The sequence below is a fragment of the Seriola dumerili genome, unplaced genomic scaffold (genome assembly GCF_002260705.1).
Source record: "Seriola dumerili isolate Sdu_G_001 unplaced genomic scaffold, Sdu_1.0 BDQW01000449.1, whole genome shotgun sequence".
Lineage (NCBI taxonomy): Eukaryota > Metazoa > Chordata > Actinopteri > Carangiformes > Carangidae > Seriola > Seriola dumerili.
Window position 1 is genome coordinate 7,542,111 of NW_019174704.1, and position 23,755 is coordinate 7,565,865.

Consider the following 23,755-nt stretch of genomic DNA (forward strand, 5'->3'; position numbering starts at 1 on the left):
ATACTATATATTATTATTGCTGCAGCTCTGGAGCCTTTCAGTTATTCACTTTCAATATTCCCACAATGGGAATCTATGATATCTCTTTATATTTTTCATCTTCATGCATGCTGAGTATTACATTTCACAGGAGCAGGATGCAAATAAATAAAACAGTCTCTTTTTAAGTACATGTCATAATCTATCCATTCTATTAATGCTTCAGTAACATGCCTTTTTCAAAGTCCATAAGGGGAAAACACTTTTCGGAACATATACTCTCCATTAGAGGGTGAAGGCATAACAAAGAGCACATTAATTATACATATTGTTAAAGCTGGCAATCTATGATAAATCTTCATTACCACCCAAACCCCTGTTCCCCATCCACGTGAAGCCCATCTACACCGCACAGGGAAAAGGCTAAGTGTAAGTATTACATTTCATCTATGTACAGTAACTTTGAAATATGGCACCAAATCTGCTTGTGAAAAAAAGCTTGAGGTTACACGTTAAAATATTTGTGACTACAATACTTTTCCTGTTTAATTGAAAAAATCTTAATGTAACTCCATTCCTGCCCTAAGACAGTGGTCACACTTTACAAGCTAAAGTGGAAACCCTGGCACACATTTCAGTGGGTTCTGAGAGTAAACAGCATACCTCGCAGGCATTAGGAGCCCCGCAGTGCATAACACAGTGTTGAAAAGAAACTGTAACTCGTCTTTAATGCACCATTTCTCACTTTGGGCAAAGCTCCAGAGCGAGGTCAGTCTGTGGTCTGACTGGCACCTAATGCAACAAACAATATGAAGAATAGTGACATTTTTTAAGAAAAAGCCTGGTACACTGAAATACAAATACTGTGTTCCAGTTTATGCTCAGTGTTTCTTAGAACATGTTTAAAAAGGTGCTTGTTTGTCAGGCAAGTGGCTTCACTCAGACTATGGACAATGAGAAATAACACTATCTTTCTCTCAGTAGTTCAGATTAGTTTAGCATTCAATTTTCTGTCTCAAAGTCAGAGATTGGCTTTTTTTTCCCACACACACATGCGCATGCATGCACACGCTTAAGCTCTTGCATATGCGCACAGCTGGAAACCGAGGGGATTATTTCTGACCTACAGCAAAGGCAAATAATGAAAAAATTCCGATAATTCTATCTCAGACTATCTTTATAGTATTTTAATTTAATTATTAGTAATTGCTCAGTTTTATCTGTTGGGTTCGTTGAAGGCACCTAGTGTCACCTAGGCAGAGCACAACTGTCCAGTGTGTAAGCTTTAGGTGTAAGCTTTGTTACAGCAACACAGTTGCCTGTTCAGGAAGGTGATTCTTCTCTCTTTAAGTGTCAAAGTCTCTACTTTGTGAATTGATGCTTCACACACAGTCTGTCTATGCTCCTGAATAATAATGCAGTGGTGAGTCTTGTGCCCTAATGATCGGGGGTTCTGGGCCATGGAAAAGCTCTTCTCCAAAATTTGAGAGGTCCTTGAGCCCCCAGGCAGAGAAGCCTCTGTCAGACGTAGGCTGATTCACTAGACTGGGTCCTGCCCAGGTTGGGGGCCTGGGACAGGTGTGAAACATCCTTCTTGCGCACTTCACAGATGGACTTCCTTCGGGCCTGCACCCCTCGGATGGCGGTCTTTATCTTCCTCCATCCAAGGTGGTTGAGCTCAGCCAGGTTAAGCAGCACACAAATGCCGCTTACTGCAAACATAAAGACCAGAAACACGGTCTTTTCTGTGGGACGAGACACGTAACACTCCACCTCCTTCACACACGGGTAGCGATCACACTCAAACATCCCTGGTACATTGAAGCCATACAGGAAGTACTGGCCGGCCAAAAAGCCGATCTCCAGCGCATTGCGGAACACCACCTGGATGACGTAGAAACGTGAGATGCCTTCCTGCCGTCGCACTTTAGCACTCTTGTGTGTTTGAGGGAGTCCTCGGGGTCCATTAGGGATCTCCTTGACCTCCAGGCAGTCATGATCCTCCTTGCTGCTGTCAGGATGCACCAGGATGCCATTGATGTTGCGAGAATGGAGCTTGCGAGCATGGTGGTCATGATGGCGGCCATGGTGACCGTGACCGTGGTGATCCATGTAAGGATGCAGGAGAGAGTAGCTTCGGTCTCGTGCTTTAGCAGACTGGTGAACAGAATATGTGATGAAGCACAGGCTTGGCGTGCACACCAAGATGATCTGAAAGACCCAGTAGCGGATGTGTGAGATGGGGAAGGCCTTGTCGTAACAAGCCTGGTTGCAGCCGGGCTGCATGGTGTTACAGATGAACATGATTTGCTCATCCTCATACACCTTCTCCCCCACTATGCCTACTATCAGGATACGGAAAATCACCACCACAGTCAGCAGGATCCTGCAGAGAGACAGAGGGAGAAGGAAGGGCAGCGAGGGGAGGGGGCGAAAGGGAGAAAGACAGGGTCAGTTAATGAGTAGAAAATATACAGAGGTTCAGGAAATATCTGGGTATAATACTGACAATGTAATGATTGTCTTGGTTCAGTATAATCTAATTGGTGATTGTTGAGGATTGGCTTTTTCAACACTAAAGCAACAGAATAACATTACGTTCACCTTGTATTTGAAAAGCATTTCAGAGCAAAGGAAGGACCTTTGTCAGACCTAACTATGTCCATGTATATGTGTAAGTGTATGGGTATGTGCATGCATGAATGTGTTTGCTTGTGCTATCACTCCGCTGCCGTGACAAACAGTACCATTGGGTAGTGGAGTTGCGCTCCAGATAACATGCACACATGAGCTCACTAATCATAAAAGACTGTAACAGGAGGGGATGTCAGAGGAGGAAGGTGATGTCACACTCATCTTCACTGCTGGTCTTAAATGGAGCACCACATTCATTGGTATGAGTGTGTCACTGCACATACATGCTTGAACAGTGATTGCTATCCATTGATTTAGGGAACAGTTTTGTCAAATGCATTGGTAGTATTTTTCCGATAATATCAATTCCTGCCCTTCATCGTACTCTATCATATATCTCTTCGCTATTGCTAAGCTATTTAATAAATAGTAAACTGCTGTACAAATTACCTCTTTTCACTGTTTCTAACCCACTTGATGTCCAAGCGGGTTAGAAACAGTGGAGGATGGCACTCTGTTTAATGATGAGTGTCACAGCTGCAGAACTGTTAGGGGTGCATGTTTCTCAAGAGCTTAGATAGCAAGAAAGTCAGTCCAGCCAAATCTGCAAAGATGGAGGCCGCTCCTGCTTCAAGGGTCGTAATATGGATGTCAGTTATAATCAACTCAATGCCGAACCATACGGGTCGTGTCTTCTAAAAACCTTGGGGACTTCCCATTGAGAATCATTAGTGCATTGCTGCAGTAATAGAAAGCTGTGTCCACGGGCCAGTGGATGTAGAGAGCATTGCAGCTGCTTTTCACGGCCTCTGAGAGACTGGTGTGCTGTAGTGTTATCTTCTGGTGTCGATCCAGCATGGGCACTGCGGAGGAGGACAGAGGCTTTGGGGCTGCACTGTCAGCTCTTTATAATGAGCAAGGAAAGCCTGCATATCATGGGGCTCCCCGGTATTTATGCCACAATGCAGTGGATGTGCATGCTCCCTGCATGGGGGAGCCAATTACTTAGAACACACTTGTTTCCAAGCACAAGAGGGCCACCCAAGGCAAATAAAGGACACAGATAGATGGGAGCTGGCCCCAGGTGGATTAGAACAACTTTGTTAAATGACAGCTACGTATGGCAAAAGCCTTTAATAGAGGTGATGTTAGGTGATTCCTCTGCATTTTAAATATGTACATGAAAAATTGGTCTTTGTTCTGTTGTTTTTATCTTCATGTCAAATGAGACTCCATAGTGTATCTTTTAATGAGGACTCAAAAATGCCCACACCTGACTTCCATGGCCAGTTACCACAGCAACCAGCACATTAATGGAAGGTGAGGTTCTGCGAACGAGTGCAGGGAGAGAGGAGGGTTGGTAGACAGAAGAAATGTCTAAAAAGTTTTTTCATTCCTTGGGGAGTGAAAAAATAAATGTCTTTAAATGAGGCGATCAATGCGGAAGACAGGTCTGAGGTAAGAGGTAAAGCAGAGGAACATGTGTTAGTGCGAAACAGACTTAAAATAGAGCAGTGTGCCGCTGCAGGACTGTTCCTGCTCCACCTGCGAGTGCACACCCGTGTGTGTTTTTGTGTGAGACAGACAGACACGAGGACACAGAGACAAAGAGGGAGAGTCAGCCATGTGTATGACATGTGCAAAATGGCAAACGTGTCCGGCCGTCTGTGCTCGGAGCAGCTGCAAGCGGACACGCTACACTGACTTTCACTGGGTTTGGAAAATCAGCAAATATAAAGCTTCTCTGCACCTTTGGTCTTCCAGAAGTTAAATGCAGGTCGTGTATGTAATTTAGGTAAAGATATTCAGTCACTCTCTGATCCTTTGCTCTGAGCCATGTCTATCTCCCTTCATTGGACCTTTTGACAGCAGTGGATTTGAACTGAGGGCTGTTATTGGCTCTCCGCACCACAAGAAGACATTTGCGGTATGCTGAGTATGCTCACTGAGACAGAAATCTGTGGTCGATGCTGCACATTTATATTCAAATATGTGTTTTAATAACATAGGAAATATGACACTGGCTGAATATGAAAATGGTTAGCGTCCGTTTGAATCTGTGGTGATGAATGCTGATTTACAACAGTGTAACAGGCGATAGAGCAACAACAACATGCATTACAACATGTCTGCATTTACTTTATGCTTTTATTCAAGGTCTGCCTTTTCTCATGCCAGTGATTATTACTACACCTTAATAGTATTAACTAAATGTCACTAAGTCTGCCTGCTATCCACATCTCTGTGTAATGACACAAGCTCATAGACTAAGACAGCCTTTCATAGTAAAAAAATGTGTGTGTAATTAAAATTCTCTAACATTCAGACCTAACAGATTGTTGTAATTTGCTTTTTTTTTATCATTAATAGCTGTTATGGAACCTCTGCAAAGTAAAAATGCAATACCATTTTGCAATAATAGCTATTCTTTATGTTCTGTGCAGACTGGTGACTCTCATTACTAGTGGACAAATTCTATCCCTCATCCTAATATATACTATTCACCAGGCTGTACTGCAGGCTTGTTGCAGTAGCAGTGTGCACACCCAGAGTACAGTTCATTTCATTTTAACCATTTCATTTTTGTATTTGTTTTGTACATTTTAAACTGTCCTTCCTCCAAAACACACAAATAAATAAATGGATGAATAAATAAAATGATGCCTATAAAAGTTTAAAAATCTTAAGTGATAATCAATTAAATATTATCATAGAAAAATTGAAGGTTCTAAAGAATATGGTTTCAGTATTTATGCACACAAATACTAAAAATTAAATAAAATTACAATACAGTCTATTTACATGTCAAGCGTTTTCATCCAATCTCATTTTTGTTCCTTTTTCATTTAAAGTCTTTGTAGGGCACTGTAAATCACTAAAAACATAATTAATTCACAGTTTTAAAATGTCTTTCTAAAAATGTTTTATGATCTACAGACATCAGTGAGATGCTGTGTGAAACACCCACATCAGCATTTTCACTTGGTTTTCTCAGCTTGTCTCTCCATGATATATGAATAAGGTTATGATACTTTACATGCAACATGCTCAGTGTATTCACCAGACCAACTGGGAACGTGTGGCATGTGAACTGAAGGCAAGAGGACTGAACCTGTGTCTCTTCCCTATTGCAAGTTTTTAATGCACAGCTTCACAGAGATCAAAAGCATCTGGCCATCATGTGTTTATTACTATGAAGCTGCCCTGAAAAGCTGAGAATTTTGTTGTGATGGTTCCTGTCAATACAAGGACAAGTTTACAAAGTTAATCATAAATATAATAACTCAAATGTCTGTCTTGTAATTTGTTTAAATGGTTATGACAGACCGTGTGGGACTAACAACAGATCCAGGCTGCTAACAAGAACAAACAAGCAGTTTATGGATAACCACTCTTAAATCTTACAACAGCCTTGCATAGGTCCACTTCGTGAGATGTATTTACCGAGTTACCATTGACCACCTAAAAGCACAAACCTAGTAAAATCGACTTGGTATATGTGATAATTTTTCTAAATGCATGAGGTATGGAGGACAGATTGAATGTAGATCTAGATCAAATGGCCAACTGGCACACAAAGGATTTTGGGATAATATAGATAAACCTTTTTGCTTCCTACTGAAATACGACATATCTTGTGACTGAAATTTTGCTCAGTGCAGGTTTCACCACCTGCCAACAATAGTGATCTTAATCAGACAGTTATATACTTTTGGTTGTATAATGCCTCCACAATAACAACTTTAACACACTTATGGATTTTCCTTAGCTAGGGAACTTTTTCAAAGTACTGTATTGCAGATATCAGTCTGTACTTGTTTGTTGAGCAGTTTCATGTCGTTAAAAAAAAAAAAATTCCAAGACATTGCAAGTATTGAGTGTTGTGCTGTTTGTGTTTGTGAGCATCTGTGTGTGTATTTGTATGTATGTGTATGCGTGTACTCTACTGCTGGATAACAGGATAATCAGCACAGGGCGTATTGCTGCATTAGCAGAAAGTGGTGGACGAAGCTTATCTGCAAACATCAGTGTTTTTAAGTTCTGCAGAGTAACAAGCCAATACTGTACATTAGAGCAGATTGGGGGCAGGACAGCTCCGAGGTATAAACCTGCAGAATATTTAATAATCTCCATAAATGATGAAAACGATTTTAGAATTTTTAGTGTCTCAAGCCTGAGGGGCTGAATATGAAAATAAAGCCATTTGCTGAGTCGATTCAAAAAGGACAACATGAAGAAGATGCAGGCACTAAACCACTGCTCTTTCTATCAAATGGTTCCTAAAAGTCCTTTAAGTAGGTGGTAAATTGTCTCCCACATCAGTCACCACTCATCACCTCATTTAGCTGCCTGCTTCCTCGAGAGCCTCCTCTCTGTTTTTGAGACTTTCTAAATCCCTAACACTGAGCCAGAGATTTAATGAGATTTGAAAGAAAATGAATCTGTCTGCAGCACTGAATTGGGCTCACGTGTGACCCTTTCACTTTCTTATGCTGCATCACTGACAGCTAGCGAATTTCATAAAGTGCAAAGACCAACAGCAGCTCATGGACATCTAACAAGGAAGGAAATAAAGTTTAACGTCGTGGTTCTTCACTTCTGCGTAACTACGTAGGCAGCTGACTGACCTGTAAGACTGTGTGTATAGTGTAACGGTAGCTGCTCTTCAGCTGGTGTGTCGGCTGGACATGCAGGCTTTGTCTTTCCCAGAGGTTTTCACACACTCACACACACACACACACACACACACACACACACACACACACACACACACACACACACACACACACACACACACACACATACGTTCATTCATACAGCAGCTGCTGCCGCCAGCCTCTAGGGATAAAAACCACCCTGAGCACAGTAGCAGTTGCATTGCGAAACACACACTCTCTCTCACACTCACATACACATACTGTATCTGATTGTAGAGTAGCAAACATACAAAGGTGTGTATCTGCACATATACATAGGCAGGCCTACACAGACCCTGAGTAAAAATATTCTCCCCGCCCGTACACTCTCAATAATACGCTCCACTGATTGCTGATGGCAGCACATAATGAATAAAGACCTTACCAGGCGTAGAAATTAGGCAGCTTTATTACCAGAGTGCAGACATTTCTTTCCTCCCGCCCCTCATCTACTGTTCGTCTCTCAAACTGTTTTAGTTTTAGGTCTTGCCCACGTATCAGGCTGACATGCATGACCGCCTGAGGAGCCACTAAGAGTCGGTGTGACAAATACATTAATATAAGCCAAACTTGTGTGTCTGCAGCTGCGGTGGTTCACTTATTGAAGGCTTCCTCTTCAAATGCTTATCAGCAAAATTATAAAACGAGTATAAAACATAAATGGTTTAAGAAAAGAATTCTTGATATTTGTGATTTTAGACAAAAAAACATGATGGTCTTTTCATTCTGTAAATTTCCTTTGTGCCAGGACACAGAGTCAACATGTGCAGAAATGTAATTATCTCGCTTGTTCCCACAACAACTCTGAAGGAAATTTCCAGCTGTTTCAGGAATAAAAAAGGAAATAGCGAAAGTTAATTAGGGGAGGCTCTATGGGTATTATAATTATAATTATACCTAATATCAGACAGATATGAGCAAGACTTGAGTTATGATAATATATTAAAACTAAAATGCATAAATCTTCAGATGCAAAATTTTCTTAACTGTAACTATGTTCTTGAGCAAAACTCCTGCATTGAAACAAATTGATAACTGTCCAAAGCTGCAGGATATTGCGTTTGAAGAAATTCTACACACAACTTTTGCATTAAGTCACTGCACGGCCCAACCATGCGCGATGATAATGATGCAGTGTATACCAGATGCAGCCTTCCGCCATCCCATTTGTCTTTATGCCATCTAAAATTAGCCTTTCATCTAAAATTGCGCTTTCATCTCAATTCCAGCTAAGGGAGGCAAACATTATGCACAAGTGTTTCCATCTAAAATAACTTGAGCGTTAAAAACCTTCAAATGAATGGTATCAGCATTTCCCTTCGGTTCCTAACTAGCATAATTTGCTGATTGCATCAGTATGCTATTTCAGAATATTCAATAGTAAATGTATTTAGAGCGATGACTGCTTCTCCACAATCAACATCCTTTTTTCTGCGAAATATAAAAATAATAACAGGATATTGGTTCTAGTTCAGTGTGAAACACAAACTATTAGACAAAAATTGTCTGCAGAAAGGCTCCGCAAAGACTCATAAATTGTGATAATTCCATGTAATTATCCAGGGATGTTAAATCTAAAGTTATAACTAACACAGGCTTTTGATGGAAGACTCATCTGTTGTCTACTGTTGCAGTGAGACAGAGTAGATTCTCTCTCACTGACCCCCATCAGCCCACTCATTTAATGTCAGTATGTTTTATCTCACTATGTATAACTTTTTGGTGAAAATAAACACATGTAGACCCTCACTTGCACATAATGAGTTTGTTGCAGACCCTTTTGTTTGCTACTGAACTTGTGGAAAATTATATTTGTTCCTCAGCTCCTTGGCAGATGTGCTGCAAATCCTATGAGAAGAATACACATCAGAATAAAACAGGAGATGATGTAAATGACCAAAGTAAATGACAAATTCTTTGAACTTTTGAGTTTAATATATTATGGCATTATATCATGTATTTTCCCACTTAAAGTTGTGGTTAACTGGAGTTATGTGGTTGACCTGATAGTCAATTCATTATGTCTGCTGCAGCTGTCATCATGATTTATGTCGAGTGACCTAGGCGTTTAAGAGTTGTGTTTATCATTATGTGAAGTCAGTGTGGTGCAAATCTGCTCTCATAAATATAATCTGATTATAAAAAAGACAAGCATCTCAGCCCTCTTACACAGTTTTTAACGTTAGTCAAACTGGCAACAATTAACCAGAAGCACACAGGACTGACACGACTTCTCCTCCTCAGTCAGAATGGTCAATGACTCAGCTCACTAGGCATTGCCCCACTTGGCCGGCTTGTCTAGAACAGAGTCAAAGATAGAAGATTCAAGGATGTAGAAATAAATCTGACCTGACATGAACAATGAAATGTTCATAACTGTTTTTGTTCTGAATGAAGCTTTTCACAAAATACATTTCCATTACTGTATATGTGTCAGTTTCAATGTTTGACTAAGCACACTGACAAGCTGGTTGTGTAATGATATTTGCACAAAAATCCAAAAGTGCAGCTGATTTCACTCGATGTTTTTTCATTAAGAGATAACCAGTTCTACTGAGAATAAAAAATAATGAAAAATGAATTGTGACGTATGCCTTTGCTACATAATTAACCATGGCGACCACAATGTCACATTTCAATGTTTTCATTTCACTGCTGAAAAGTACCAGTTATTAGCGGGCCAGTCATTTTTCAGACAATGCTAATGTGCTGTGCAAAACAGCATGTTTAACCTTCACTTTTGCATAAGGGCATTTTAAGTGATGTATAATTGTGGAATATGAAATTACTTTTAATAAGTGTCCGAAAAGGTTTCTACAAAATTCTGTGCTGTTAATGCGTAACCTGAGTAAACAGAACCTTTTTTTACTTAGTGATGGTATTCAGTACAACATCACTCCCTCTCATGTGATATTGCTTAATTAGCACTGATTTGGAGTCATGTTTCTGGACACCCAAAAATGTAAAGACCACACTCACTCTCCTTATAGCTCTGATTTTGGTCTCCACCAGCTCTTTAGGGACTAAATGCTAAACTATGTTCACTGCTATAAGGTACTGGGAGAGGAGTGCGCAGTACAGCCACCTGCAATTGAAAACAATGTTGATGAGAGTAGTTAAGAGTAAATCAAAACAATTAGCTAAAAGACGCTAAAAAGCTCCATAGAGCTAAGGGAACTGCAGAGTCCGGTATTTGTTTTCAGTGATTTTGTCACTGAGTTATGCCTTAAGCATTGTACATAGTTTTAGCTTTAAAAATTATTATTACTACTACACAGTTTATACAGTAACTATCATTAGATGTAAAGTATGCTGTGTATTTGCTGCTGTAATGAAAAACATCCAATTCTGACTGACGTTTTTCAAAAGTGAAAAAGTCTTAAGGCCACCAGCTCTGTAACAGCACTTCCTTCACTTATGGCTTTTGCGAACTTTCTGGCAGATTATTCATGTTTCTGCTAATTTGATAAAAACCTGGCTGTCGCTGATAACTGATGCTGTAAGAGCTTTCTTCCTGTCTGCTTATTTCTGTGCTGCACCATGAATTTAATTTGACACTTTTAATTCCATCATACCTTTAAGTCTATTTCTCACCCATCCTGCTTTTTTCTATTCATTTCAAGTAACTTATTGAGTGTAGTATTGAGTATAAATTTTAATCAGCGACCTACTATGAAAATTAAAAGCACTCTAATGACACTATAAAGAAAACATAGCATTTCCCACATGTAATACCTTACTGTAGTCATTATAAAGATAACTCACTGTAATTAGTGCACTCCTTACATTAATGAACTCCCATGGCAATTTAATACAAATGTTTGCCTTTGGAATACAACATTAAGGAAAACATAATGTACAGAAAATGCCATAGATATGTTGCTTTACATTCTCTTGACCTTTCAAATCAACCCGTGTTTTCTCTTCGTGAAATGTCTATATTAGTCAGTACATTTGACTCCCTAATACATGATGTGGTGTTCATTGGACTACATTCATGATGTAAAAAACTGACTAAATAACCATTGAATGACTCAACATGCAAACAACAATATAGGATATATCTAGAACTAATATGTCCTTAGTTATTGGATATGTCTTTACTGAAAAATACACGGTTTTAAAATGTATAATATCTCTATACACTCTACTTGTATCTCCATTTTTGAGCTTCGAAATACAGCCTAAATCATGCCCTCAAACATTCATAGGTCTACATGTGGATTTAATAAAACCTGTCCTAACCTAACAAAAGATTTTCACGACATGTGGGAAAATCATTGGAATAAAAAACATTTAAGCTATGTATATGGAAACATTACACGCCTGGTAGAGCTCATACACACACCGTTGATGTGTTGCTGGGATGAATAATAGCCTGTGGTGAATGAAAGCTGAGGTCAGCTTTACTGGCAAACCCCCCCCCCCCCCCCCCCCATCAAACAGTATAATCAATAACATTCAACATCAGGGATTGCTGTACAAATAAACTAATGACAACTCTGGATCCTAGGAAAAATGGCTTAATTTGAAAGACAGACCCGCTCCACGCCACACGATGATGGATTACTAATCTTTTCAGATGCTGAGATATAGTCGCCTTTGTTTATCTTTCTATCTAAAGAAAGTATAGATTTTACTCAGGGAGATGACTTTCGATGATATGTGAAATATATTCCAGTTTACTATTAGACAGAGTGATGCCCTCAATTGAAGTAGAGTATTTCTACTCTCAAATTATTTTGGAAGAAGTAGGGTGCCCTTCTCAAAGTAGGGTACCTCCTTCTTGTGGAAATCCTGACCCATTTAGGAAAAGTGGAGAGAGAGCACAATCATGTGCATGAAAACTACAGGAGTGAACAACTTCAGGCCAAAGGAACAGATCGTCATTTTGCTTTTACAGCTAATGAATAAGAGTGTAGATATATTTGGTTTGATCAAACCTTTCAAGCCTGTCTATTTATGTACTGTCTTTATTTATTTATCTGTCTATTTTTATTTCTGTACCATATAAACAGAATTAAAGACCAACAAGCTGTTATATATATATATATATCACATCTCACATCCTGTCCTCTTTGTCCATTATATTAAAAGGGTGGTCAAAACTGCATAAATTTTTGATGAGTGGCTTGACATGAAGAACAACTTGCAACAAGGGCCACATAACACTTTACACTTTACATTTTATGAAGTATTTATAATGCTCAAGTGGGGAGTTATAGGTGTTGAATAAAAATAATTTAACTCTGTTTTGCATAGGTAAATGTATAAAGAGATTTAATACAGAGTACACAGATTAAATTACAATAATCCATTTTCTAAAATAACTATTATTCACTATTATTATTATTATTATTATTATTATTATTATTATTATTATTATTATTATTATTATTATTATTATTATTATTATTATTATTATTATTATTATTATTATTATTATTATTATTATTATTATTATTATTATTATTATTATTATTATTATTATTATTATTATTATTATTATTATTATTATTATTATTATTATTATTATTATTATTATTATTATTATTATTATTATTATTATTATTATTATTAATTGAAAATCATTGAAATACAATATATGAAATGTAGTGCAAAACACATGATGGGTTAATTTGCTTCACCCAAACAGAACTTCTGCCTCTTATTAAATGTACTGTTATATTCAGCCAAACCTGCACTGCTGTGTTTGCATAGACTGTGAAAATTACATGTAATTTCTCTCAGAATAGCATTGTCCTCACCTTTTACAAGAGCCACAGTAAGAGCGTTACATTCAGATGAACGTGAAATTAAAGAACACGAAAGGTCTTGTGTAGAAAACCTTAACAATGCAACACAAACATTGAGTTTGTGTGTGTGTTTAGTGTGTGCAGTTTCCTCAGCAGCAGGGTCAGTCAGCAGCTCCATAGGAAGGAGCTCTGACACAGATTCTCCACTGAACCTCTGCAGAGGGAAAACTTCTCCCTTCCTTCCTCTGTCTCCTACTTCTACCCTCTACACCTTTTGGATCTTCCTCTACAGCTCACATCCTCTCCTCTCTATCCTTCCATCCAGCAACCTTTATTTTTTTTTATCTTCCGTAGATCACTCTGGTCCTCCATTATCTCTGCCTCTTTTTTCGCTCTACTTGTCTTTGGCACTGACCTCACTACGGCATTGCAGTGTAGGAGAAGATGCATCAACACACTTCCTTACTCTCCTCCTTCCTACCTGCAAGGTGAATAACTCAAACCCAAAGGCTTCATCCTGTCATGGTAGAACACGTCTTTTATAAGACACACAATGAGACGCGTCTGTGGTCTGCAAAACCTCTGAGCACCATATGTGAACAAGAAGATATGAAGTATGTCATGCTTTAACGTATGCCGTTTGTGTATATGATTTACTGCAGTATGCTGCAAGAATGAATCACAGAATTATGTTTAAATGCCATATAAAGTAGGTAGCAGAAAACGTGGATATTTATATACAGTATTCAGGGCAATCTGAGAAGTTAAATCAAAATATATATGTCTTTATCAAAAGAAAATAAAAGTGACATTTCACATGGAGAAACCGATGGGGCACAAAGACAGATGGCCCGAGATGCTAGAGAAATGCTACATTCATTTTTTTGCAGTGTTATGTGGAGAAATCTGTTTTTGGCAGATGAGTAAGTCAGATGTTTGTCCAACTGAAACAAACACGTCTTATTTGCACAAAAAGTATATTGTGGAGGTGTTCAAATGCCAGTCTGATATGGAAAAATAATGAAGAGGATGGAAGGAAAAGGAAATGAATAACTTTAATTGTAGAAACGATTTTTACATGATTATATTGTATAGTGCTACACCAGACCTACCAGAAAATACCTGTCTGACAGTTTAATACTAGCTGCAAACCTACCAACATTTTTATGAATTACAATAATATGTTTACTATAGTAGTATAGTGTAGTATAAATTAATCATTATGTGTACAAAACTTTGAGACACATAACAAAACTGCAAACATTATCAAGGCTGCTGGCGTCATATTTTACACAAATACAGCTGTATATCATCAGCATATCAACACGAAAACATTTTATGTGTTGGTGACAAAAATCATGTATAGACGTTTATAGAAAGTGTGGAAGTCTGAGGCTGCTCTGTAGCATGTGTTGCTTTTTAAAGTTAAAAGTCAACCCACCGTTTCTGCAGGGAAATATTGGTAGCAATATTTACACAAGTACAAATAGAAATTTTGATCAAAAAATCTGAGGCCATATGTTTATTACATGCACCAAGTATAAAATTATACCCCTGGTTGTGTCATCACTACTTTTGCCCATCAAGAGCAGAAACTTAAATAATTTACCTAATTAACACACAGAGTGGGAAAGGTTGAAATACTACTGTGATACAGGCCATACTGAACTGCCGGGTATCCACTGCTGGAAACCATAATGTCATTATAACTGTGAATACAGTAAAATACAGTAAATTGTGTCTGGGCTGGTGAATGAGGTTATTGCAGCCTTGACAATGATTTCTGTCACTGTATAATCATGATTACAGTTATTGGTTATCCATGCACACACTTCACATCACCCAGTTAGAAGTCAGGCTTATGGAAATCACAATACACAACATTAATCTTTGAATGAGTCGTATTATGCAAGCCACCTGTGGTTAGTCAGAGGCACAGAAGCAACTCTCAATTTGTCTGTCTCTTACAAAGACCATAATTAAGCTAACCTATGCCACTGCGTAGTGTCGGTCCATTTCTATTTTTATCACTTTTCTGTATTCCTAGGCTAATTATCTGTCCTATGCCACGGCATAGGTTAGCTTAAAACCTACAATTAAGAAGAAGCTTAATTGTAGCTGGATTAGACAGTCTAGACATCCAACAATTCTATCTGACAGTGTCTCATGGTGGAAGTACATCCTCACGTTGCAAGAGCGAGGGTTGGCACTCAAACAGATGACTGACATGCAACTTTGTTCCAAAGTTTTGATGCAGGGGAGACTTTTCAGCCATGGGGAGATATCACTGTTCTGTTCTTTGGAACCGCATCCTTGGAACTGCAAGCGGACACATGCAAACTCCTTTAAAAGACACTACACAAAGGCTGAACATCCTATTTGTGATGCCATCTAGCAGTTGCTGCATGCTCCAGCCACACCCTGTGAAGTGCAGGACTTCACAATGCACAACAGTGCAACAGTACATCAAAGTTGGTTGTGTTCACAAGTGCAACAGACCACACCTGACCACACCCAACAACACAGTTGGGTGTGGTCAGTGGTGCAACAGACTTGAACCTTTCAACCCATAGAGGTCAGTGCAACAATTTTGACTCCATACATGATTTAGTGTGGAGTTGCTCATAAACAATCTAGGAGGCACCTTTACAGCACAAAACTGTGCCAGTGGTGAACAATTCTCCAACTTGCTGGTACATCCAAAAACATCATTCTGATCATAAATGTTAAGTGTCACTGATTTCCTGACCATGCAGACACATGCTTAGGATTAGGAGTCAAGTCTTTATCTTCAGTACTTTTTTGTTATTGCTAAAATTGTCTAAGAATGTCTAACATCTGATATCTAAGAATTCCTGTCTAAACTCAAGATCCAGACCACCACTTAAATCTATACAACCTAATCCAAGGTGTCTCTCTGTCCACCAAACTGCATAAGAATTCTCCAGTACGTTGTACGTTTTAGATATCCTGCAAACAGGATAGCTAAAAGGGACAAAATCAAAATCAGCTTGGCAATGGTAAAAAGAAAAAATTCAGGGACCTATGGCCTAAAATAGCTACTCAAAAAATACTGTACAAACTGACTCCAAAGACAATGTATCTTGGCTCACATGGCATAGACAAGCAGAGTAGAAGGAGGGAACCTCATTGGGAAGCAGCTAATGTTACAGCTAATGCCCTAGGGTCAGCTAATGAGCCTTGGAGGACAAACACAGTCTAAGGAAAACCAAAACACACAGGGATAATTTACAGAGCATTTCACTGTATTCAACACAGTAGCACATAGCTGTGGGCATCACAGAAACTACTTCCTGTATGATCAAATGTTTTTACTAGTTCAAATGATAATTTAACTATCTAATTTTATTTACATTTTGGAAGGTGGGTAATTCATCTAGTATACTCTATCATATGAAGAACAAAAACTGGTGCATAAAGGACTGTTCTAAAATGACCCAAAAAAGCATTGTTCATTTTACTAAATGTACTTTAGGTATTCAGAGCACCCTTTATAATGTTCAGCCAGCCAGCATGATCAACAAATAGCTCAAATTAAGCATATAAGAGGAAGCCATTACCTCATCAAAGTATTCACTATGACTTTTGAAAGAGGTAGCAGACAAATTGAGAGTTGCCTCTGTGCCTCTGAAAAACTGTGGGTGGCTTACACTCAGTGAATCCTCCAAAGATTAATTTTCACCATTTTTGTACCCTGTGCTTCCAGGGTATTACGGATTCAGGGTATTACTGGATTTTAAAGCTGCATTAAGTAATTTTTGACCACTAGGGGGCGGAAAGACTCCAGAACAAGTTCACAACAGTTAGCAATTAGCTTATGAAGTTGTTATGGCTAACATGTTAGCAAACAGTTGCCTACTTACATATCCAGCAGAAACAGAGCAACACGGACATCCCTTTGGTCTCCTTTTTCTGGCCACCTGTTGAATGTAATCCCAATATTCACTGGCATTTAGCCCCTGCTTGGTCTCCCAGCTCATGAGAAAAATATGTATGTATCTTTTTGTCTTGCTAAATGTTCGACTTTCTTCATGACTTACTTCGGCTCTTTGCCATTTCATGCTGAGTAGTTCGTTTTTTTTTTGTTTGTTTTTTTTTAGCTTCTCCACTGGGAGCAGCTACCAACGGTCATATGCAAGCCAACATTGTTTTGGTTTTGTCACTCTATAGAGAACCAAAACAATGAGCTGAAAATGGCTGAACGCTACGTACGGCTTCAAAGTGGGATGTTGATTCTCAGTGGTAGCAGCATTTCTACCTATTCCATAGGTAGAAGGGGGTCGTATATTAAATGGTACAAAATATCTATATTGCTTAATGCATCTTTAAATCAAGTCAACATGCTCCACTATATGCAGGTTTTCATTCCACTAGACTAGACCAGGTGATTTCATTGGTTAACACACTTTCAACCACCGAGGAAGAGCTCACTGAAATGACTTGGTGTAGTGTTTGGTTAAAAGGAAAATCTCCATCTTGCACCGTTTCAGATTCCTGGTCAACAAAAGTTTTTGAATTAAGTGGCTCACATCATCTCTGTTGCTCTGATGCTGTTACAATGTTGCTGATTTTGATGGATATAGCCTAATCCCTCTGTGTAGTCAATGTAAGCATGAGACAATTTTCACTCCTTTTTTTAGAGCCAGATACACACTCTCTCTCACATACACACACACACACACACACACACACACACACACACACACACACACATACTCAAAGCTACCGGAACAGAGAGGTTAGGCCATGCCCTCATTGCAGACTACCTGTGGTCTGGGGTAACGAGCACAGCAGTGCAGTCAAATTCATTGTCTTTGCGGCTTTGTTTTTTTTTCTCTCTCTCTCTGAAAAGTAATTTTCAAATCACAAATCTATACATCCAGGTTTCACAGGCTAAACCATATTGACTCCTCACTTTTCCAAATGAGCATCCCAGCGTGACATTTAGATTGTGTTTAATGGGTGGAAAATTCCACTTTTGCTTTTAATTAATCACACAGAGATGATGTGCAGCACATTTTTCACACAGATTTTACAGCATGTCTCCATGGCATGTCTCCACTGCTGGTCAAACTAAAAGCTCATCTGTTCAACCCTCCACCACGAACCACTGTCACACAAAATATGAGAAATGATTTGATCAGAATGTTACATTGATGCAAATAAGTGTCTGCTGATAAGAACAAATTGAATGAACTTTTTTTTTCATTTTTCTCTCAAGTTCACACAGAGTTCAGAGCCATTTACTCCCCTTTGATTCTACCTTCCACACCTGCTTGTTCACCATCCTTTCATCTTCTGCACCTCTGCTCTCCCCTCACTCCCACTCCCCTCTCCTCCTTCTGTCCTATTGGTCTGTGGCCAACAGCATCAAGCGTAATCTATCAATAGCAAGCCTGTTAGGTAGTATCAACACAGGAACCTCTCTGAATTAACCATAATGCCCAGTAAAGCCTGCTATTGATTATGTGCAATTAGTTTATCCCTTAACTAATGATGGGTGTGGAGGGTGAGGAGAGCAGGATGAGGAAAGGACGAAGGGAGGCAGGAATCACTGTGGGGGACTGTAGAACAGAGGAGAGCACTGGGACAAGTCTGACGAGTGGTTTCTATTGGGTTGCCATCAACTGATACATACAGAATTACATATATATATTTACATATATATGTGTGTGTATACGGTACATAAAAACATGAATCAGCTCATCAGTAGACACAAAATCACAAATAAAAAAACTGGAAAATAACACCTTTACACACAAACTTGATCAGTGTCTTACCTTCCAATCATGGTAGAGTGCTGCTGGACAGCTGCCTCCAGCAGCCTCTCCAAAATGGTCCATTCCCCCATGCTGATGGAAACGTGACAGAGCTGTCAGAAGAAAAAGGACTTGGGGAGCTGACCCCTCTTTCTCTGACCGACTCCTTCTTCTTCTTCTTCCCAGGACCGGCCTGCACTCTTGTGAACCTGCCGGCCAGCGGGGGTACACCCGTCCCCCGCCCCCACATCGCACCCACCGTCCCACACCAGCTCCCTCCTGACCTCTACACGCTGACCTGGATGCTCGTCAGTGTGTCTTTGACTTTGTGTGTGTGAATGAGTGTCTTCTCCTTGGCCTGTCCCGTTGTGCTTCTCTTCCTGGTGGAGGAGAGGTGCTGAGCTGATTGCCTCCCTCTCCTCTTTCCCTCAGTCTCTCCCCCTCCTCTATGCAGTGATGCTTGTCCTCCCCCTGCCGCACCAGTCTGTTCTGCGCTACAGCATATGCTATAGCTCACCATATGACAGCCATGTTCAACCTCTCTTTTCCACTCGCCTCTCTTCGTCCCCTTGCTTTCTCTCCTCTTCCTTATCAGTCCCTTCCTTTGTCCTCCACGCAACCCCAGGGCACTCCTTGTACTTTAGCTGCACTCCCTGCCATCAGTACCGCTCTGCGCTTGTCCTTGCATTGTGCAGGATCTTTGCCTTTGCTGCACCCTTGCTACTTTAACCTAAACACACACATCACATATAGATGATCCTCCTTGGCTCACCTCAGCAAACAACACCATAACCACACACACTTGCACTCGATGACAGCTCTGAATCCCACTCTCCCACTTCCTACTGAGGACTGCAGTTGCACACCAGCACACAAAGCTCCTGCCTGCTGAATGTCATTTTACGACTGGAGGAATGGTCTCTCCCACAGCTCCAAGCGGTACAAGAACCCATAAAAACCTGCACACACACCCACACACACACTCAATCAGAGCCACATACACAAACACACTACCACCCAGCCCCTCAGTAATAAATCAGCTGCCTTGCTGCATCCAGTGAGGCTGAACCAAGGCAGTGCGCTGCAGACCTGCTGTCCTGTGTTTTCCCCCTGGCTAATTTCAGCACAGTCCAATGCCCAGAGTCATGAATGTCGCAGAAAGCAGGGATGAAAAGCTGTCCTGTGAAGACTATTTCTGGGTTCCATCATCTCGCATCCCTCTCTCTTTCTCCTTCTCCTCCTGCTCCCCTTCAACCTCCACTCTATCCTCTCTCCCCTCCTTTGCTCACGTCTGTGTGCAGATCTCAGTCCTGCCAGCTACCTCTGTCTCCGTGTTCGGTCCCCATCTCTGCTTTGTGCTCCCCTTCTCTGTCTGTGTCTCTTTCTCGCTCATGAAATCACTCTATCGCTGTCTGTGTGAGCATGCAACAATCCCCCCTCCTCCTCCTCCTCTTCCTCCTCTCATAGATCTGTTCTCTCTTCTCTCCCTCCCTCCTTCCCTGCCTCCCTCCTCTGGTAAATGTGCTAGGATTGCTACCCTGATCGCTGCTTCACTTATGCTTGCAAGAACGCCTCCCACTGTAATGCTGTGTCTGTTCCTGCCTGCTGTTGCACAGTTAGAAGGGATTTGAGATCTAACCGTGCCTTCTGCCCTGTCTTCACTGTCATCCTTTGTTCCAGTCTGGAGGCTCGGCGGTGTTTCCCATTCTCTTCTCTCTTTTCTCACTCTCTGCCACACATCACCCAGCCCATGCTTCCAGGAGGAGGATTACAGGGGAATTGTGGCTCTGCTCCACCCCATCCCCCATCTATCTCCTCCCTTTCTCCATCTTACTGTATTGGTGATGACAACACACCTATTTTACCCTGACCCAACCCTCATACCTTTTTTGTATTTCCTCTCCCCATCTTCTCTTTCTCTTCCTCATTCGCTCCATTTCCCCCCTCTTCCATTACAACCTCCATGCTCTCTCTTCCTCTCAGGAGAGATCAGTGCTGTATTGTACTTTGCTGTGACATTGAAAGCTGCATTCATTAGATTTATATTAACGTGGTGAAGAAATGGGATGGTTTACCTCCATTACACACAGATACGGGCAGATGTGCGGCATCTAATTAACATCCTCTCAGACCCATACAGTAGAAAAACACAGGATACCCAAAATATGTATGTGCATCTTCATCTACAAGACAAGAAATGAGATAAATAACTAGAGAAATGAAAGACCCACATGTATTTTTTTAAGAGGTGAGTCATAGAAAGGTTTTCCCATCTAGAGGACTGAGTCAACATTTGCAGAAGTAAATGCTGTAGTTGCATGACATGAGACCAGTACACCAGAATGAAATCGTGGCTTGAGGTGACAAGTTCAGTTCATTTGCAATGCTGTTGTTTTTAGTTACACTTCTTTGATTGTAGATGACATGCTTTTCTAGTTCACCGTTTCTTTGTACAAGAATATGGTGCATCCCTTTAGGGTGCTGTGGAAATTTTAATACCGCCTTAAAGACTTCAAATCCTGCGCTACTGTATTCCTTTAAAAAAAAACAGAGCAAATTCACACTCAGCCCTTACACAACAACCTCAATAGTGCATTAGAGATCAATCCATCTTGTTGTACACATGCATGCACAAATGCAAAATCTCTCTATGTGTGTGAGTCTATGTGTGAAAAAAAGAGAAAGACTGTGTGGGGGAGACAGAGTGCAAAAGAAGATTTTGTTAGTTCAGCATCTTTAGTGTGTGTGTGTGTGTGTGGGGGGGGGGGGTTGGGGTCTTTCCCTTACCAAGGACATATGGTGTAGGAGGAGTGCTGTTGAGGAGAGCAGGGAGGGGAGGCAGGCAGTGGGGTGTGATGGCTGTGGTTTGGTGAGGCTTGGGTTGCACAGAGAGCAGCTGAAGCACTGGCATCAGCCGGTTGGCCCTCTGTAAGAGACTTCAGAGCTGGATGGCACATGAGTGAGAGAGTGGCACAGGTGTGTCGTCAGTGACCTAGAACAGCCAGCTGAAGCATGCATAAACACCCATACTGTACATCACAATGCATCATGGTATACATATTACATCAGTGATAACATAAATGTCATTCATACTGGTGTATTGGTGATGACAACACACCTATTTTACCCTGACCCAACCCTCATACCTTTTTTGTATTTCCTCTCCCCATCTTCTCTTTCTCTTCCTCATTCGCTCCATTTCCCCCCTCTTCCATTACAAGGTTTAGGGTAACCCTAACCCTAATCCTAAGGCAGGGAAAAGCCAAATGTGCCTTTCTTTGATAATGCATTATTACTAGTGCAAATATCTGGCATGCTTATATATTGTATATCCTGCAGGGATCCGACATTTAAACATTTAAATACAATACAATGCAATATTTATTTTTTCAGTTTGATTTTAGGTTTGATATCATAAATATGGTTTTGTAAACATTACCCTTATATGTCCTTATGTACTGTACATATCTTACAGCAATAATCAGTATTTAAGGCTGTCATGTTTATAAGTGTTATGTGAGAGTTAAATATTCCCCACTATCCTCAAAACAAGGGCACTCAAAAATATATGGAAATCAGAAGTGATTATTAATAAATGTGAGTATGATTAGGATTGGTCAAGGGTTAAGTATTCAAATGAATGCAAGTAGAAAGAGCATACCTTAGCTTTTTCAGGACTACAGCCAGATCCCTACTACTTCAACTCATACTGGATTATTTCTGTCTTGAGCTGAAGAAACATCCATTATGAAACAAATGTAGGAGACCAATTTAATAAAAATGTATGAACTGTGTCTGTGTGTTTCTCATGCACTGTTTTATATTTTCTACCAGTATTAAGCTTTGTAATGAATATCATACTTAAGTCGAGTTAAAAAGCAATCACAAATCTGTAAAACATGAATCACTGTAATAATGTATTGATCATTAATCAATATAATTATATCATGAAACCCTAATACCTGCATTTTTATTTATTAGTCTGTGTTTGGGTGAATTAAGTAACTCAAATCAACTTGTATCTTGCCACAGGGCTTCAACCTTCTGGACAGCAGCTGTCCGATGAGCTATAGGTCGAGGGTAATGGAATAGGTCCTGTAAATATTACAGCATGATACCATTTTAAAAAGTGTCTGACACAACAGACCTTACAAGTTAGATTTTCACTTTAACACCTACATACTGCTACCCATAACTGTGATTTTTATTTTGTTCACAAAGATAATTAATGTCAGTTGGCATGGTGTTTTAAGGTTTCTGGCAAAGCCTGGCATAAATATAGCAAATATAAGACTATGCATGTGCACATTCCTGTGATGTCTCAAAATAGAAGGCCCTGAACAAAGAGAGGTGCCATTCTTTCAACTTCAATAAAGTGGCCTAATACTGTCAAGGGAGAATGTGGCAAAGCTTAAGCATTCCTGTCTAAGTATTAGCTATATAAAATTTTTATATAGGAATTACACTAACATTATTATATTATATTATACAGGGATTGAAAAATAAAATAGATAGATAGATAGATAGATAGATAGATAGATAGATAGATAGATAGATAGATAGATAGATAGATAGATAGATAGATAGATAGATAGATAGAAAGAACATGTACAGGACACGTTCAGGCTCCCGAGACAACTAATTGAGATTATCATAAAACTTGCTTAGTAGGTGAGATATGGCGGTAGGGTGATTACGCCCTCTTGTGGGTTTATAAAGATACAAGTTTCTGCCAAATATTGGTTCTGTGGTTTAGTCTTTAGCCCGCTGTGTCCGACCGATTAAATAGAGGTGATTTATCATTGAACTAGTGTCCTTTGATTTAAATTCGTCAACGCGTTGCTCCGCCACCGACTGTCTGTGTGTCTGTGTGTCTGTGTGTGTGTGTGTGTGTGTGTGTGTGTGTGTG

The 23,755-nt window shown here is 39.9% G+C and overlaps 1 protein-coding gene across 2 annotated transcripts; it reads right to left on the bottom strand.

Annotated features, from left to right (window-relative positions):
- On the bottom strand, positions 1 to 18,985 carry LOC111234395 (gap junction delta-2 protein-like). Of its 2 annotated transcripts, XM_022762466.1 has the most exons (3): positions 18,868 to 18,985; positions 16,951 to 17,007; positions 1 to 2,365 (listed from the first exon to the last, which is right to left on the bottom strand). In XM_022762466.1, exons 1-3 carry the CDS (start codon positions 18,936 to 18,938, stop codon positions 1,501 to 1,503), a joined length of 993 nt encoding a protein of 330 aa, XP_022618187.1. In that variant the 5' UTR covers positions 18,939 to 18,985; the 3' UTR covers positions 1 to 1,500. The 2 variants fall into 2 exon arrangements, with proteins under 2 accessions (XP_022618187.1, XP_022618189.1); XM_022762468.1 differs by lacking the exon at positions 16,951 to 17,007.
- Between the last annotated feature and the right edge of the window lie 4,770 nt (positions 18,986 to 23,755).